Below are 16,446 nucleotides of genomic sequence, written 5' to 3' on the forward strand. Positions count from 1 at the left end.
AATACAAAAATTAGCCATGCGTGGTGGAGCTCACCTGTAGTCCCAGCTACTCGGGAGAATCACTTGAACCTGGTAGGCGGAGGTTGCAGTGAGCCGAGATCACGCCACTGCACTCCAGCCTGGACAACAGAGCGAGACCACGTCTCAAAAAAGAAAAAAAAGAGAGGAACTGATTTTTCTGATCCCATTAGGAATTGAGGTGGATAGGGTTGCGTTTTAGCTTTAGATAGTTTCAAGTCACCTCTAGTCACAAATGACTCAGGGCAAAATCTGTACTTTGTGTGGTACAGGCCCCTTGCTGTAGTAGGACCCTGGGATCTAAGTCCCAGAGATCCCTCTCTGCTTTCTAACCCAGCTGTCAGCCTCCAGCACTGACACACAGTAAAGAAAGTTCCATTAGGAGTGAATCGGTGGACACAGAGCCAACTCGAGGTTTGAAATTCCTGCGGATTCTAGTCCATTATACCAGCCCACAAGGTTGTAAAAGCACTGGTTTCTTCTTACTTTAGCAAAATCTGCCTATTGGAGGCTTCATCTTTGCCTAGCCTTGTAGAGATTCAGCATATGCCCTCAGGGGGAAAAAAACTGTTTAAAGGCTGTTGTTGTTTTTTTACTTTGGAATTTAGTTATTTGTGTTCTTTGTGTCCACAACTCTCCAGTGTTTTTAGTAAAATGATTTTCTTTCTAAGTTTATCTATTTTGTTTTCTTGCCGTTATGGCATTAGCAATGGTTTCTCATGTTCTACATCTGCTATTAGTAGCAGAAGCTACTAGTTCAGCGTGAGGTTTTTATCGTTTTTCTTTTTCTTTCTTTTTTTTTTTTTTTTGAGACAGGGTCTTCCTGGGTTGCCCAGGCTGGAGTGCAGTGGCACAATCACGATTCAGCGCAACCTCTGCCTCCTAGGCTTAAGCAGTCCTCCCATCTCAGCCTCCTGAGTAGCTGGGACTACAGGCACATGCCACCATGTGCCTGGTTAATTTCTGTGGTTGTTTTTTTTTTTTTTTTTTGTAGAGACAAGGTTTTGCCATGTTGCCCAGGCTGGTCTTGAACTCCTGGGCTCAAGCAGTCCACCTTCCTCAGCCTCCGGAAGTGCTGGGATTACAAGTGTGAGTCACCACGCCCGGCCTCTGTTTATTCTTACTATGAAGTAGTTATTTGGGCTATAAACTTCCATAACACCCCTCCCCTCTTCCCTTAGCACTAAGATTCAGAACAGGCATTGTTGCCTGGCAGTCTCTTGATGGTGGGTGAGGATTATTTCTATCCTGCCCTTACAGGCTATGAGTCCTTCAGTGTCTCTGCTTTAGGCAATGACTTTAGGCAATGAGAGTCTCTTATTGGAACCCCTATCACAGGTTAGGCAGGCCCTGGGCAATGTGTCCCCTGAAGCTTGGAAAGCTAACCAGATTTTCATATGTCCTCCAAGGGATTGCCAGCTTTGGCGTTCAGCTTACATCTCTGGATTCTCCTTCTCTTAGTTTTAGGGCCCTAAGTATTCTTAACTTTATTGCTAGCTTTACAGTGAATTTTCATAAGATGTGTTTCATATCTTACCCAGTATTTTAATTATTTTCATTGGAAGAGTAGGTCAAGGTGTCTAATTTGCCAGACTTCTGGTATGTAACCTTTACTAAATTTTGAATCCATTCCCCCTCTTCAACTCCGCTGACACTGATGTATCAGATTCTTCTTATCATCTCTCACTGTAGTGTCTGAACTGATTCCCTTCCTGTATATGCCGCGTTCTGCTCCCTGATCTTTCAAAAATGTAGTACACATCCATAATACCTTACCCAAAGCATTTGGGGCCGGATATATTTAGGAATACACTTTTTTTTTTTTTTTACAGATTTTAGAAAGGTGGTGTATGTAGTTCATTTATCATCTGTGGCATTTTCATTGCAGTCACCTCCACCTCCTGCTTATGTAATACCTTGAAATCAAACACATTTAATATTTTTGGAGCAAAACATGTAATTATTCACCTTAAGTGAGATCAATAAAGTCTGTCATTAGCCTCTCATCAGGTTAGATTTTCCCACCTAGTGAACTTGAGACCACACTTACCAAATAAACAAAACTTTGACTTTTCAGGTTTGAGATCTCAGAATTGCAGATAAAGGGTTGTGAACTGATGCGTGGCATTCAGTTATATCATTCTCAAATTTTAAAATTCTCCAGATCCTGCACTGGAGTTCTTACTGCTCATGAGAGTAAGTCTAGCCTCTAAAGAGGCTTCACATGTGAAAATGGCCCTTTCTGTTTTCTTCTTCTGATACTCTGATACTTCTGATACTCAGCTTCCAGACACCTTCATGCCTTTGTGCTTTTTGTATATTGTAGTCCCTCTTTCTCATAGCCCCTCACTCTCAAGTGTCATTTCTGGAAATCAGAATCTCTCAAAGTTAGAGGCTGATTGCTGATTATTCTGTAGAACCCCACACATACTTTTATTTATAGAACGCTATATATACTTTTGTTCTAGAAATATGCAAATTGGATTTGTATTTGTTTTCATGTCTGTCTCACTAGACTGAAGCTTCTTGATAGGTCTTTTTCATTTTTGTATATGCTGTCTAATATGGTGCCTAGTATAATAAATACTTAAAATACATCCGTTGAATGGTTTCCCAGTTAGATTGTATAACCTTGTGTGAAGGTTTATATTATGTTTTGTGTTATTAATTTATTTTGTTTTTATTTGTTTTCTTCAGGCTTTCAATTAAATGCTCTATCCACAGCATTTTCTAGACCTGGGACTTACCTGGTAGTAAGATTAGGACAGTTGTAAAATGACTAATTTTTAGACAGGACTTGCGGGATGTAAGCGTCAGGTAGTATTTAAAAATCTGGGAAATCAGCAGTAAATGTTGTGCAGATCTCATGGGAAAGTGCTGGAAACTAGTGTTAGGTAGGAGTTTTCTGCATGCAGACTGTAAAATCAGTGTCTCAGCATCAATGAAGGAAAAAGGATCTGGGGATTTGGGTAGGAGGAAGCAGAAAATTGAGAAGGACTGTACTGTGAAAGGCAGGTTTCACCATTGCCGTGGAATAATGGGAGTACTAGATGGGAAACCAAATCAGAATCCTGGATGTTGACCCTTTCTTGAAACTTGAAACATAAAGCAGAGGCTTAGTAATAGTTCAGTATAAGGGAGACTGTTTACTAGAAACCAGCTTTCGTGATCATACCATGTAAACTTGATAATGAGGCATAACCTTGGTTTTCTTAATATATTACTCAGCTAGAAGTAGATTTATTCCCAGAGCTTGGGGACAATGCCACAGTAGAACATGTAAGTTCTGTTGTGTACCAAAGCAGCTTAGTGTAAACATAGTGGGTACTCTAAAGACAGATCTTAGTAATGAAGGTAGTATATGCTGAACACTACCAGTTGCCAAGATTGTACTTGTTAGTCTAAATTTTTCTTGTATTCATGTTGTTTCTTTTTTATCCCTCTCCCCCATTTTTTTTTTAATCTTCAGAAACTGTATGAGCTGAATAACCTTCATGCACTTATGGCAGTGGTTTCTGGCTTACAGAGTGCCCCAATTTTCAGGTTGACTAAAACATGGGCGGTGAGTAATATTCTTTAGTTAATGAAAGGTTAGATTTCCTGTGGAAAGGAAAGATGTATTCATTTCCTTTGTAATTCTTATTAAGGTTAATATAATGATAATCGATAAGGATTTTTAAATTGCTTTGTACTCTATTCTTTGATACCTACATTTTTTTTCCTTAAGCAGTGCACTGGGTATAAGGTAATTTTGGGGTGCAGTTTGGTGCTTGGTTTTTGCTCCTTAGAGAATCGTTTTTGTTGGAACACTTTCAGTATCTTTGACAACGTAGTGTTTAATATTCAGCTGATGGGAAGGTATAAATACAAAAAAGTTGCATTTAATCATAAAGATTATGCTTTTGGAAAGTTTGAGGAATATCTAAATCATAGGTTTCAAAAAAAATTTACTGATTTCAATTTTCATTATTAATCTTTTTTCCTTAGGAATAATGGAAAACTTGATGATTAACATGGAATTATTTGCTGTTGCTGCACATGCTGATATTGTTATGTTAATCATATTTGGTTCTATTACTTACACAAGATCAGAGTATGAATTTTGACCTCTGCAAATTTGTGTATTTTCATATTTGAGTAACATGATACTGTACTCAATCTTTTCAGGTATTTTTCATTTAGATTTTATATAAATAAAATTTTATATTCAATTAAATTTATTTATATTCAGTACTATTCTTAAATGTTAAAGAGCAATAATTTTGTTTAGAATCTATTACATTTTGTACAAAGGATCAATGTGTTTTTAAGGTCCTGTGCTAAAATCATGACTGACTTTTTAAAACTTTTTTTATTACTAAAATATAACTTTTTAATTAACAAAGGGCTGCTTTTGCTTTTTATAGTATCTGAAGAGACAGATGTTTCCCATGAAAACCAGTGTAGATTTCTATATTGGAAAAACATTAGTATGGAAAAGCTTATGATCCTTTTTATATTTCTTTTTTCTTTTTTATAGAAACACCTGGATGTGAAGAGTGTTCTTTAAAAATTCTTTTTAGTAATTATGGCCTTATTGTCTTTTCTTAAAATTTGAATTTCGTGGAGGAATGGAAATGATTATAAATGTACAGTTATGAATTATATCTTTAAAGTTTTAGGGAAAATAATTATACTCTGTGGAAAAAAAATTCTGTTTTTATTTTTTGCACCCAGGCTGGAGTGTAGCACAATCATAGCTTACTGCAGCCTCCAACTCCTGGGCTCGGAGGATCCTCCAGCCTCAGCCTCCCAAGTAACTGGACTACAGGCACATGCCACCATGCCAAACTAATTTTTTTAAAAGTTTTTATAGTGATGGGGTCTCACGGTGTTGTCCAGGCTGTTTTCAAACACCTGACCTCAAGCGATCCTCCCGCCTTAGCCTCTCAAAGTGCTGGGATTACAGGCATGAACCATTACACCCAGTCCTATACTTCTATTTATGATTTGGTTTAGTAATGAGGTACATTTTTCTGAAGTTAATTTTTATTTTCCTTGAAGTTATTTTCATTGCCTCCCTTATATATTTGCATGGAAAATAATAATTGTTATTTGGTAACAGCTTCATTATTTATCTGAATAAAACTTTTGATGGTTTGTATTTTAAAATATTTCATACTGCACTATGCACTCTGTAATTGCTTGACATACAGTAGTAAATGATCTAGACAATGTTCGATTCTCATACAGCTAACGTTCTGCTGGGGAAAAGTAAATTGCAAATAAATAAATGACTTAAATAGCAATAAACGCTCTGAAGGAAAATAGAAAGGAAGGCAGGACAGTACTGTATGTAACATGGTAAGAGAATCTTTGATAAATGACAGTTCAGTAGAGACCTGGAGGAATTGAGGAAGCCTTTTATTTGGATATCTGGGAGAAGAGAGTTCCAAGTAGAGGTAATAACAAGTAAAAAGGCCCAGATACATTCAGATGGCAGAGTGGTCAGTGTTGACAGTAGAATAAGCTAGGAAGGTACCTGGTGGTAGGAGATTATTTCAAAGAGGTAGCATGAATCAGATAACGGAGGTGCTGTTTACTTATATTCAGAGAGGTATAGAGAAGGACCATTGTGGGCTGGGGTTCTATTTTACGCATACTGTGTTTGAGTTGGCTAGTAAACATCCATGTGAACTGTAAGGTCAGAGTTAGATGTACAAGTTTAAGGGAGTGGTTGGGGCTAGAGAGAGATTGTTATAATGATCAGTGTAAACTATTTGAAGCTAGGTGGTAATCACCTAAGGAGGGAGCATAGATGAAAAGCCCTGGGAGCCTCCAGGATTCCCAAGTAGAGATTGGAAAAATGAAGAGGAATCAACAGAGGAATTTACTTTTTCAGTCAAGTAAAGAAAATGTTTCAGTAAAGATTGATCACCTTTGTCAAATGCTACTAATAATTTGAATAAGGCACAAAGTTTGAGATGACCTGACAATTGGAAAGGATTGGTGACCTCAGGAAGAGTGATTTCAGTAGAGAAGTGGGGTGAAAAACTGACTGGAGTTGAGAGAATGGTGGTGAAGAAGTGGGACAGTAAGTATAGAGAATGCTCTTGAGGAATTTTACTGTGAAGGGCTGCAGTGTGGTTTGCAGAGAAATACGGTATCTGGAAGGGAATGTGAGACCAAAGATTTGTGGTATATTGTTTTGTTTTTGGAAATGGCATCAATGGCAATATGTTTTATGTTGGTGGCAATAATCTAGTAGAATGAAAAAAATGACAAGAGAATGAGGGATTACACCAGTGATACGTTTGATTAGATGAAAGAGAATTAGATATAGTACTCTAGTTGTATCAGTAAGAGGTTATCCATTTTAGGCTGGGTGTGATGGCTCACCCCTGTAATCGCAGCACTTTGGGAGGCCGAGTCAGGAAGATCACAAGGTCAGGAGATGGAGACCATCCTGGCTAACACGGTGAAACCCCGTCTCTACCAAAAATACAAAAAAATTAGCCCTGCGTGGTGGCGGGCACCTGAAGTCCCAGCTACTCGGGAGGCTGAGGCAGGAGAATGGCATGAACCTGGGAGGTGGAGCTTGCAGTGAGCCGAGATCGCATGACTGCACTCCAGCCTGGGTGACAGAGCTCGGTCTCAAAAATAAAAAGAATTTATCCATTTTAACAGCAGGGAAGGGAACACATTTAGTTACAGATGCTGGTAAATTGGTAGATTTCGTGGTGGGGTTCTTAGAAGTTCTTCTGATTGTTTTGTTTCCTCAGACATAAAAAAGCAAGGTCTTTAGTTGAGAGTGTTATGGGAGAGGTGTTGGAGGTTTGAAGAAAGAGGAGAGGATATAAAAGTCATCTGGAGAGTGTGAGAGTCCATTAACTAAGAAAACCTAATAGGTTTGATAGACCTTATGTATCTTTAAAGTAAAACCAGTCAGCAGAGTTATGTATTCTCCAGCCAGGTTCAGATATTCAGCATAAGCTTTCAATAGTGCCAAGAATTGTGTTTAACCAGAGTTGGGATTTTTTGAGGCTTTTATACCAGAGGGGTTTAGGGTAGCACAAGAGGTGAAAGACAGAAAATATGAGAGTTGTTTTATTGACAGACGAAGAAACTAAACCAAGTAAAAGGAGGGAGATAATGAACAGTGAAAAGGTAGGCTGGTCACTTGTTTGGAAGCCACAGTGGAGTCAAATAATCAGTGGATTCAGAATGAGAAAGGGAGTGCAAGCTAAGGGTGGTAGATGATAAGATCATTGGAGCAGAAGTCCAGAAACTAAAAAACCAGAATATTGGGAGTATTATCTCCATGAAATGGCAATCACCAAGATTTATGATAAGAATAATTTCGGTTCATGGATTTTTTTTTCTCCAACTACCAAAATCTTTAAGATACGGGGAAAGATGATTTGTAGATCTATAAATGACAGTAACATTAAGTGTTGTAATCTAGGGTTCTCTTGTTTAATATGATAGCCATTAGCTACATGTGGCTATTAAACTTAAATCACTAAAATTAAATAAAATCAAAAATTTATTTCCTTGATCATACTGGCCACATTGCAAGTGCTCAGTAGTCACATGTGGCTAGTGGCTATCATGTTGGACAGCACAGGCATAGAGTTTCACCATCGCACAAAATTCTGTTGGACAGCACTGACCCTAGTGCCTTCACCTTAAGAGAAGCTGGAGGATTTTAGGGAGCAGGGTAAGATAATGAGCTGGAAGAAATTGTGAAGAGTAAGGAGCAAAGATTACACCTAACCTTCCTCCAGGCATATGTTACAAGGTTTATAAGAAAAGAAAGGGAATGCTTACAGAAAATGTTAAGGATGGGGGTTTTGCAGAGGATGGACGATGAATTCAGGAGGATGCAGTTGGAAAGGTTTGGGATGATTTTGTTTTGTTTTAACTGGTAAAGAGAATGTACCAAAAAGACAACAACATTCTATGTAGGGAAAATATTAGGAGCATTTTCTTTAACATCAAGGAAAAGGATGCTCAATTTCACTGTTGTATTCAACATACGATTTGCTATTGTATATGTTTTAATGTTCATAACATCATTATTCACAGTAGTCAAAGGGTAGAAGCAACCCAAACATCTGTCAGTGGATGAATGAATAGACAAAATGTAGTATATACATACAATGGAATATTCATCTCTCTTAAAAAGCAATGAAATTCTAATACATGCTGCACCATGAATAAGCCTTCAGACATTATGCTAAGTGAAATAAGCCAGATACAAAGGAACAAATACTGTATAATTCCTGTAATTCCACTTATATGAGGTACCTAGAGTAATCAAATTCATACAGACAGAATCTAGATTGGTGGTTGCCAGGGATGGGGAGAAATGGGATTTGGGAGTTATTATTTAATGAATATGGAGTTTCATTTTGAGAAGGAGTTTCATTTTGAGAAGATGAGAAAGTTTTGGATATGAATATTGGTGATATCCTTGAAATGGCCACCTGAAAATTGTTAATTGTACATTATGTATATATTTTACCACAGGTTTTAAAAAATAGTTTACTTAAAGTGTTTGAATATATGAACAATACAAAATCGGTTATATTTGAAACAACAAATATTATTTAAAAGGACATCATTTACAATATCAACAAAAGAAACAAAATATCAAACAATAAGTGGAATAAAATGTGTAAGACCTATATGCAGAAAGTTACAAAACTTTACAGGAAGTCATTAAAAAAGAACTAAATAGAGGGAGCAATAGCCCGTGTTCATGGATAGAACTATTGGAGTTCTAACCAGTTTTTGGAACTGTAAAATAAACTGAATGTTACTAAATAAATGAATTTAGTAATATTCCAAGATATAAAATCAACATACAAAAATCAGTTGCATTCCTGTACATTAATAACGAACTGTCTGAAAAATTAAGTTTAACCAAGGAGGTGAAAAATCTATACACAGAAAACTATAAAACATTAATGAAAGAAATTGAATAAGATACAAATAAATGGAAGGATATCCTGTGTTTGCGCACTGGAAGAATTCATATTGTTAAAATGTCCATACAGCCCAAAGAAATCTACAGATTCAGTACAGTCACTATCAAAATTTCCATGACATTTATCACAGAAATAGAAAAAACAGTTCTAAAATTCACATGGAATCACAAAAATATCAGAATAGCCAAAGCAATCTTGAGCAACTGCAAAACTAGAGACATCATACTCTCTGATTTTAAAAATACACTGTGAAGCTATAGTAATCAAAATATTATGGTTAGCAAAAAATAGACTTGTAGACCAATGGAGCAAAATAAAGAGCCCAAAAATAATACACACATTTGCAGTCAATTGATCTTCAACAAAGATAACAAGAACACACAATGGAGAAATGATAGTTTCTTCAATAAATTGTGTCAGAAAAACTGGATGTCCACATGCAAAAGAATGAAACTGGACCCTTACCTTATATCATCTGCAAAAATGAACTCAAAACATATTTAGTACTTAAACATGAGACCTGAAACTGTAAAACTACTGGAAGAAAACACAGGGGAAAAGCTTCTTGACGTTGGATCTGGACAACAATTTTTTGGCTATGACCCTAAAAGTACAGGTAATGAAAGCAAAAATATACAAATGGGATTGCATCAAACTAAAAAGCTTTTGTACAGCAAAGGAGACAGTCTATGGAATGGGAGAAGATATTTGCAAACAATACATCTGATAAGGGGTTAATATACAAAATACAGTCATATATGGCTTAACGCCGGGGATACTTTCTGAGAAATGTGTTGTTTGGTGATTTTGTTGTTCAAACATCATAGAGTGTAATCACACAAACCCAGATGGCATAGCCTACAGTACACCTAGGCTATATGGTACAGCCTATTGCTTCTAGACTACAAGCCTATACACCATGTTACTGTACTGAGTAGGCAGTTATAACACGGTGGTATTTGTATATTTAAACATGGAAAAGGCACAGTAAAAAATACAGTATTATAATCTTATGGGACCACTGTTGCGTATGCAGTTTGCTCTTGACTGACAAGTCATTATGCAGCACATGACTATATAAGGAGCTCAGACAATGTGATAACAAGAAAACAACCCAATTAAAAAATGGGCAAAGGATCTGAATAGACATTTCTCAAAAGAAGACATACACATGTCCCACAGGTATATGAAAAGGTGCTCAACATCACTAATGATCAGGGCAATGCAAATCAAAACGACATAATATATGATCTCACACCTGTTAGAATAGCTGTTATCAAAAAGCCAAAAGATAACTTACAAGTATGGGTAAAGATGTCGAGAAAAGGGAACTCTTGTACAGTGTTGGTGGGAATGTAAATTGGTACGGTCATGGGAAACAGTATGGAGATTCCCCCAAAAATAATAATAGAACAATTACATGATCCAGCAATCCCATTTCTGAGTATATATCCAGAGACATTGAAATTGATATGTCAAAGAGATATCTGCACTCCTATGTTCATTGCAGCATTATTCACAATAGTCAAAATATGGAACCAACCTAAATGTCCGTTAGCAGATGAATGGATAAAGAAAATGTGGTTTATATACACAATGGAATACTATTCAGCCTTACATTTACAACAGCATGGATGAATTTGGAGATCATTATCCTCAGTGAAATAAGCTAGATACAGAAAGACAAATGCTACTGTACAGTTTCACTTATCTGTGAAATCTTAACAGGCTGAACTCATAGAAGCAAAAAGTAGAAGAATGGTTGCTGAGGTGCAGGGGAAATGTTGGGTCAGTAGGTACAAAGCTTCGGTTATCTAGAACAGGGGTAACCAAACCCCGGGCTGCTGACCAGTACTGGTCCGTGGCCTGTTAGGAACCAGGCTACAGCAGGAGGTGGGCAGCAGGCAAGTGAGCATTACTGCATGAGGTCTGTCTCCTGTCAGATCATCGGCAGCATTAGATTCTCATAGGTGCGTGAACCCTATTTGTGAACTGCGCATGTGAAGGATCTAGGTTGTGTGCTCCTTATGAGAATCTAATGCCTGATGATCTGAGGTGGAACAGTTTCATCCCAAAACCTTTCCCCATTCATGTTCATGGAAAGATTGTCTTCCACAAAACAAGTCGCTGGTGCCAAATAGGTTAGGAACCCACTAATGGAGAGATAATAAGTTCTGGAGATCTAATGTACAGCATGAGGACTGTAGTTGACTATAGTTAATAAGACTATATTTAATCCCAGCACTTTGGGAGGCCGAGATGGGCAGATCACGAGGTCAGGAGATCGAGACCATCCTGGCTAACACGGTGAAACCCTGTCTCTACTAACGAGGTGGCGGGAGCCTGTAGTCCCAGCTACTCGGGAGGCTGAGGCAGGAGAATGGTGTGAACCCGGGAGGCAGAGCTTGCAGTGAGCTGAGATCCGGCCACTGCACTCCAGCCTGGGCAACAGAGCGAGACTCCGTCTCAAAAAAAAAAGAAAAAAAAGACTATATTGTATGCTTGAATTTTTCTAAGAGAGTGGACTTTTATTTAATTTTATTATTTATTTATTTATTTTTATTTGTTTGAGATGGAGTCTCACTCTATCACCCAGGCTGTAGTGAGGTGGCGCAATCTTGGCTCACTGCATTCCCACCTCCCAGGCTCAAGCGATTCTCCTGCCTCAGCCTCCTGAGTAGCTGGTATTACAGGCGCCCACCATCTTGCCCAGCTAATTTTTGTATTTTTAGTAGAGGCAGTGTTTTGCCTTGTTGGCCAGGCTGGTCTCAAACTCCTGACCTCAAGTGATCTGCCTGCCTTGGCCTCCTGTAGTGCTAGGATTACGAGCTTGAGCCACCATGTCCAGCCTGAGAGAGTGAATCTTAAATGTTCTTACCATACAAATACATAAGAACTAACTAACTTTGTGAGATGATGGATATGTGAATTAGCATGATAGCTTGATAATAATTTCATTTTATATATATGTGTATTAAAACATGTATACCTCAAGTATATGCAATTTAAATTTGTCAATTATACCTCAGTACTGCTGGTGGAAGATTGATTGTAAAGTTTATATGGAAATGCAAAGGTTCAGGAATAGCTGAAGAAGACAATGGGAGTTGGGGGCATAAGCATTTGCCCTAACAGATGTCAGGATATACTATATTCTTTGGACAGTGTATGATTCTTGCAGTTTTAGACATATCTACCAATGAAACAGAATGAAGAACCCAGAAATACCTCCTTGTTTTTACAGGATTCTGATATGTGTATGACAGAGATGGCATTGTAAGTTGAAGAAATGAGGGACTGTTTAATAATTGGAGCTGCAAAATTGGTCACCAGTTTGGGGGAAAAAAATGAAATCAGGCCCCTTACACCATTTACAAAAATCCTTATGATGCAAGGGCTTAAATGTGAAATGAAAAACTTCAGTTTTTTAGAAGGAAAAATATATGTGAATATCTCTCTGGTTTGGCATGAATAGATTTCTGGCTTAGGATAAGTAAGGATTTTTTAGATAAGATACAGAAAGCTCCAACAATGAAAGAAAAGATAATAAATTTTGTCATATTAAAGTAAGAATTTCTGTTCATCAAAAGATATCTTAAAATTGAAAAGAGGATGCAGTCAGGGGGAGATACGTGCAACAGTTGTCCAACCAGAATGTGTCCAACACAAGAATTTGCATCCAGAATATATAAAGAACTCTAACAAAGAAAAAAGAAAAAAAATAGAAAAATTAACATTATAAGGGTATTTTGTAGAGGAGAGGATACACATAGAAGCAGTGAAAATGAATGAACTATGGCTTCCCACAACTTCATGGATGAAGCTTTAATATCACAATGTTAATGAACAAAGTAATTGCCAAAGACTAAAAATGAAATAAAAGTTAAAAGGGAATAAAATTTGCCAAAAATGAAATAAAATTTGAGGGGAATGATAAACAGAACATTCAGAGTAGTGGTTACTGGTTACCTCTTAAAGGCAGTCAAGGCAATTGGATGGAAGGTGAGTCGTGTATTCGTTATAAAGTTTAAATCCATTTAACAAAGCCATACCAGGCTCTAATGATAATTGAGTGTCACAAACAAAAGATTATAATTAATATGCACTCCAGGTCTAAGATAAAGTATTCATTTATGCAGATACACACACACACATTCATACATATTGTGTGAAGATACAAATCAAGGTGATGAGGAATAATCTGGGAGTTTGTGTTTCCTGGGGTGACTGACATGAGCAGGCATTCATCTAGGTTTTCCCCCAAAACAGATTGTGGTGGTAAGGTGGTGTCAGATATCTGGTCAGGAACATCTAGAATTCTGTGGGTCTCCTATTTCGTTAATACCAATGAAAGTGTGAAGAGCCTTGCCCCCATTTGTCATGCTCTTGGTGCCAAGGACATGTGGAGTTAGAACACTGTGAAGTGTTTTGTCCCCCCCCCCCCCGCCCTCAGCATTTTTTGGAGGGGAAAATATAGTAAAGTGACTTTATAAAGATAACATTATAAATATCAAAAGAAAATTTGAAAAGAAGAAAGAAAATCAAGACTTCTTAGTTAATAGAGTTTCTGAGCTATCACTCAGGAAATACCTATATTAACATCTAATGAGTTCTTTACGTACATATTCTTCCTCTAGTCTTCTGGAAACAAGTCTCTCCTACCACAACTCGGATTGAATTCTATTTATCTGATTATTGATTTATTATGAAAATTACAAAATCATGTTATTTTTTATGTGTTAGACCATATAGTTTGTTACAACAGTTCTGTGTTTCAGCTGTGGCAAGATTAGTTACGAGTTCCAAGTAATTTGTTTCTCCTGATATTGTGCCAAAGTTTTTGAATGATTGACTTAGGGGAAAAAAAAAAGGGCAGGTTTATCATTATCCCTGTGTCACATAGCTATATTTTGCATATCCAAATACTTCCTTAAGTGGGAAAGAGATAGTTAGATTTACAGGCAACAAGCAAACATTTGCACCTAATCTTGAGGCTGCTAATCAAGTATCTTAAAAGTGAAGTAAGAGAAAATTGTAAAACCACTGTTTTAGACCATGGAATATCCATCTAAAACATTAAAGCAAAGGACCCCTTGACATTGTATTTTGAAGAGGGAGCAATACTGTTGAAACATTTTTCTAATACAGATTATCTGAAGATAATCTGCATCTTTGAGCCTCTGAACAATAGATCCCAACTGTACTACTTATAATACTAGAAAGAGTAGTGGATTAGGTGTCAGAATACTCTTATCTCCAGAACCAGACTATAAGACCCTGAAAAACAAGGACATACATCTTTGTGAGTGAGTGAGTAACAGAGAGTATTATATTCCACTACTTGCTAACCTTGTGATGTCAGTCTCCTCATTTCTGAATTAATACTCATACTTTTTTGTTAATCTCATAGGAAAATTAGATGAGACTTATATAGGTGGAAATGTTTTGCATGCTGTAAAACAACACCAATATTTTAATATGAAATAAAGTGAAATCTTATCTAGTAATGAAATGGAAACTTCATATGTTTAAATAAAAAAAATAATTTTTTCAGTCTTTGGAATGATTTGAAAAACTATTTCCTGAACCTTTTAGTGAACACCATTGTGGGTGACTGACTTTGCTTTTTTTTTTTTTTTTTTTAAACTCCCCTTGATTATTTACATTGATTTCATAGGGCACTTACTACAAATCTGCCTCTCAAGTGTCTTATAACAGTATCTTTTAGTTATGCTGTATGTGATATAGCACTGATCAAAGAGAAGAAAATGTCAGAAATCAAAAAATGTAAGGAATTACAGGATTTTACAGTTATTAGGACTAGCCATGACTAGATTTATCAAGAAAAAGGGTTAATCACAAAATTTGGTGTTTATTTCTTAATGATTATGCAAGAATGATCTTTATCGTTGCGGTGGCAAGGGACAGTTCATTAAAATACTTGGACATTTGAGCTAAATATGAAGGCATAATTTTCCAAAATTAGGAAGGTGATTAATAAAAATTGATCACTTTAAAATAGTAAACATGAAAATGTTATAATTTATTACTTAATATTATGAATGTACAAAGGATATCTTAGAAATAATGAATTTGGATTATTAATAGATGAATCTGATTTTGCCTTACATACTACAAAGATATAATTAAAGAAGATATAACTTTGAAATTAAAATCCATATTCACAGTAAATGCAACTTCAGTTCAGGTCTTTGCTACAACAAAATGAGATTTGTAAATAACTTAGGTTTTTCTGTTTGTTTTTTAGTTATTAAGTCGAAAAGACAAAACTACCTTTGAAAAATTAGAATATGTAATGAGTAAAGAAGATAACTACAAAAGACTCAGAGACTATATAAGTAGCTTAAAGATGACACCTTGCATTCCCTATTTAGGTGAGTTATGTCACTGTGTGTTTTTTGTTTCTAGTTGTTACTCTTCCTTAATCAGTAATTTATGTGAAATTCAAGGTATTTTTTAAATGTTTGTATCCTCTGGTAAGCTGAAAAAAATTGACTAAAAGATAGTTGTTACCCTATTACCTGGAATGTATTTTCATCTTAGCCTTTTGCCCTAAAGGTTTTTCATAGTCTATTATGTTTTCTTAGAGTAGGACCATATAGTAAAACAATATTTTTTAACTGTTTTAGTAATGCTTTTAAAGAATATAATAGTTTGTAATGATGTTTAATACATTAAGGAAATTGATCAAAGTCCTTATATATAGTGAGGAGATATTTTAGTGTGAATTCTAAAGTAGTCTCAATGCATATTGGTATTGTTTACCAGAATGAAATGAGTTGATTCGCTGTCGCAATTTAGCTTCGTGCTGAGACAGTTCTGTATTTCACATCTCATCTAATTAAGAATTTATCTCTTTATTATATATCTGACAGTGCTTATAAGTTCAAGAAGTATTTAACCAATAACATTGTAAGATTATTTTTAACAAAATAGGAATAATGCTTTGTTAGGTGTTTGAATGAAAAGAAGACCCAAATAAATTGTTCTTTTAAATAGATATGTAAATCAGGCATAAGGAAAATATATGATACGTACCTAGCATATATTAAAATGAAATGATTTGATCCTATGTAGAGAGTAATCAAATGATGAAGATTTGGTGTTTTCTGGTCCTCCCCTAGATTTTGTGTTTTATGAAATTACACTGAATTTCAAGATAGCTATTTCTGAGAGTGATTACAGTGTCACCTTGAAGTCTTTACAGTCTCAGTGACTAGAAGACAACGAAGAGACAAAGGCAGTTGATGCATGCCCATTTAGCTAGTATAGAACATCAACCTTACTTTCCCAGAGAAGAGTTTAACTCTTTTTTTTTTTTTTTTTTTTTGAGACGGAGCCTCGCTCTGTCGCCCAGGCTGGAGTGCAGTGGCCGGATCTCAGCTCACTGCAAGCTCGGCCTCCCGGGTTTACGCCATTCTCCTGCCTCAGCCTC

The 16,446-nt window shown here is 36.3% G+C and overlaps 1 protein-coding gene across 1 annotated transcript in view; it reads left to right on the forward strand.

Annotated features, from left to right (window-relative positions):
• The window catches only part of RALGPS2 (Ral GEF with PH domain and SH3 binding motif 2), a 183,128-nt gene that overhangs the window by 84,140 nt on the left and 82,542 nt on the right, over positions 1 to 16,446 (forward strand). The window contains exons 7-8 of the mRNA XM_011962397.1: positions 3,488 to 3,580; positions 15,259 to 15,385. Of these exons, the coding sequence (XP_011817787.1) occupies positions 3,488 to 3,580; positions 15,259 to 15,385 (220 nt within the window). The remainder of the gene's footprint in view (positions 1 to 3,487; positions 3,581 to 15,258; positions 15,386 to 16,446) is intronic.

Source organism: Colobus angolensis, unplaced genomic scaffold (genome assembly GCF_000951035.1).
Source record: "Colobus angolensis palliatus isolate OR3802 unplaced genomic scaffold, Cang.pa_1.0 Scaffold59, whole genome shotgun sequence".
In the NCBI taxonomy this organism is placed as follows: domain Eukaryota; kingdom Metazoa; phylum Chordata; class Mammalia; order Primates; family Cercopithecidae; genus Colobus; species Colobus angolensis.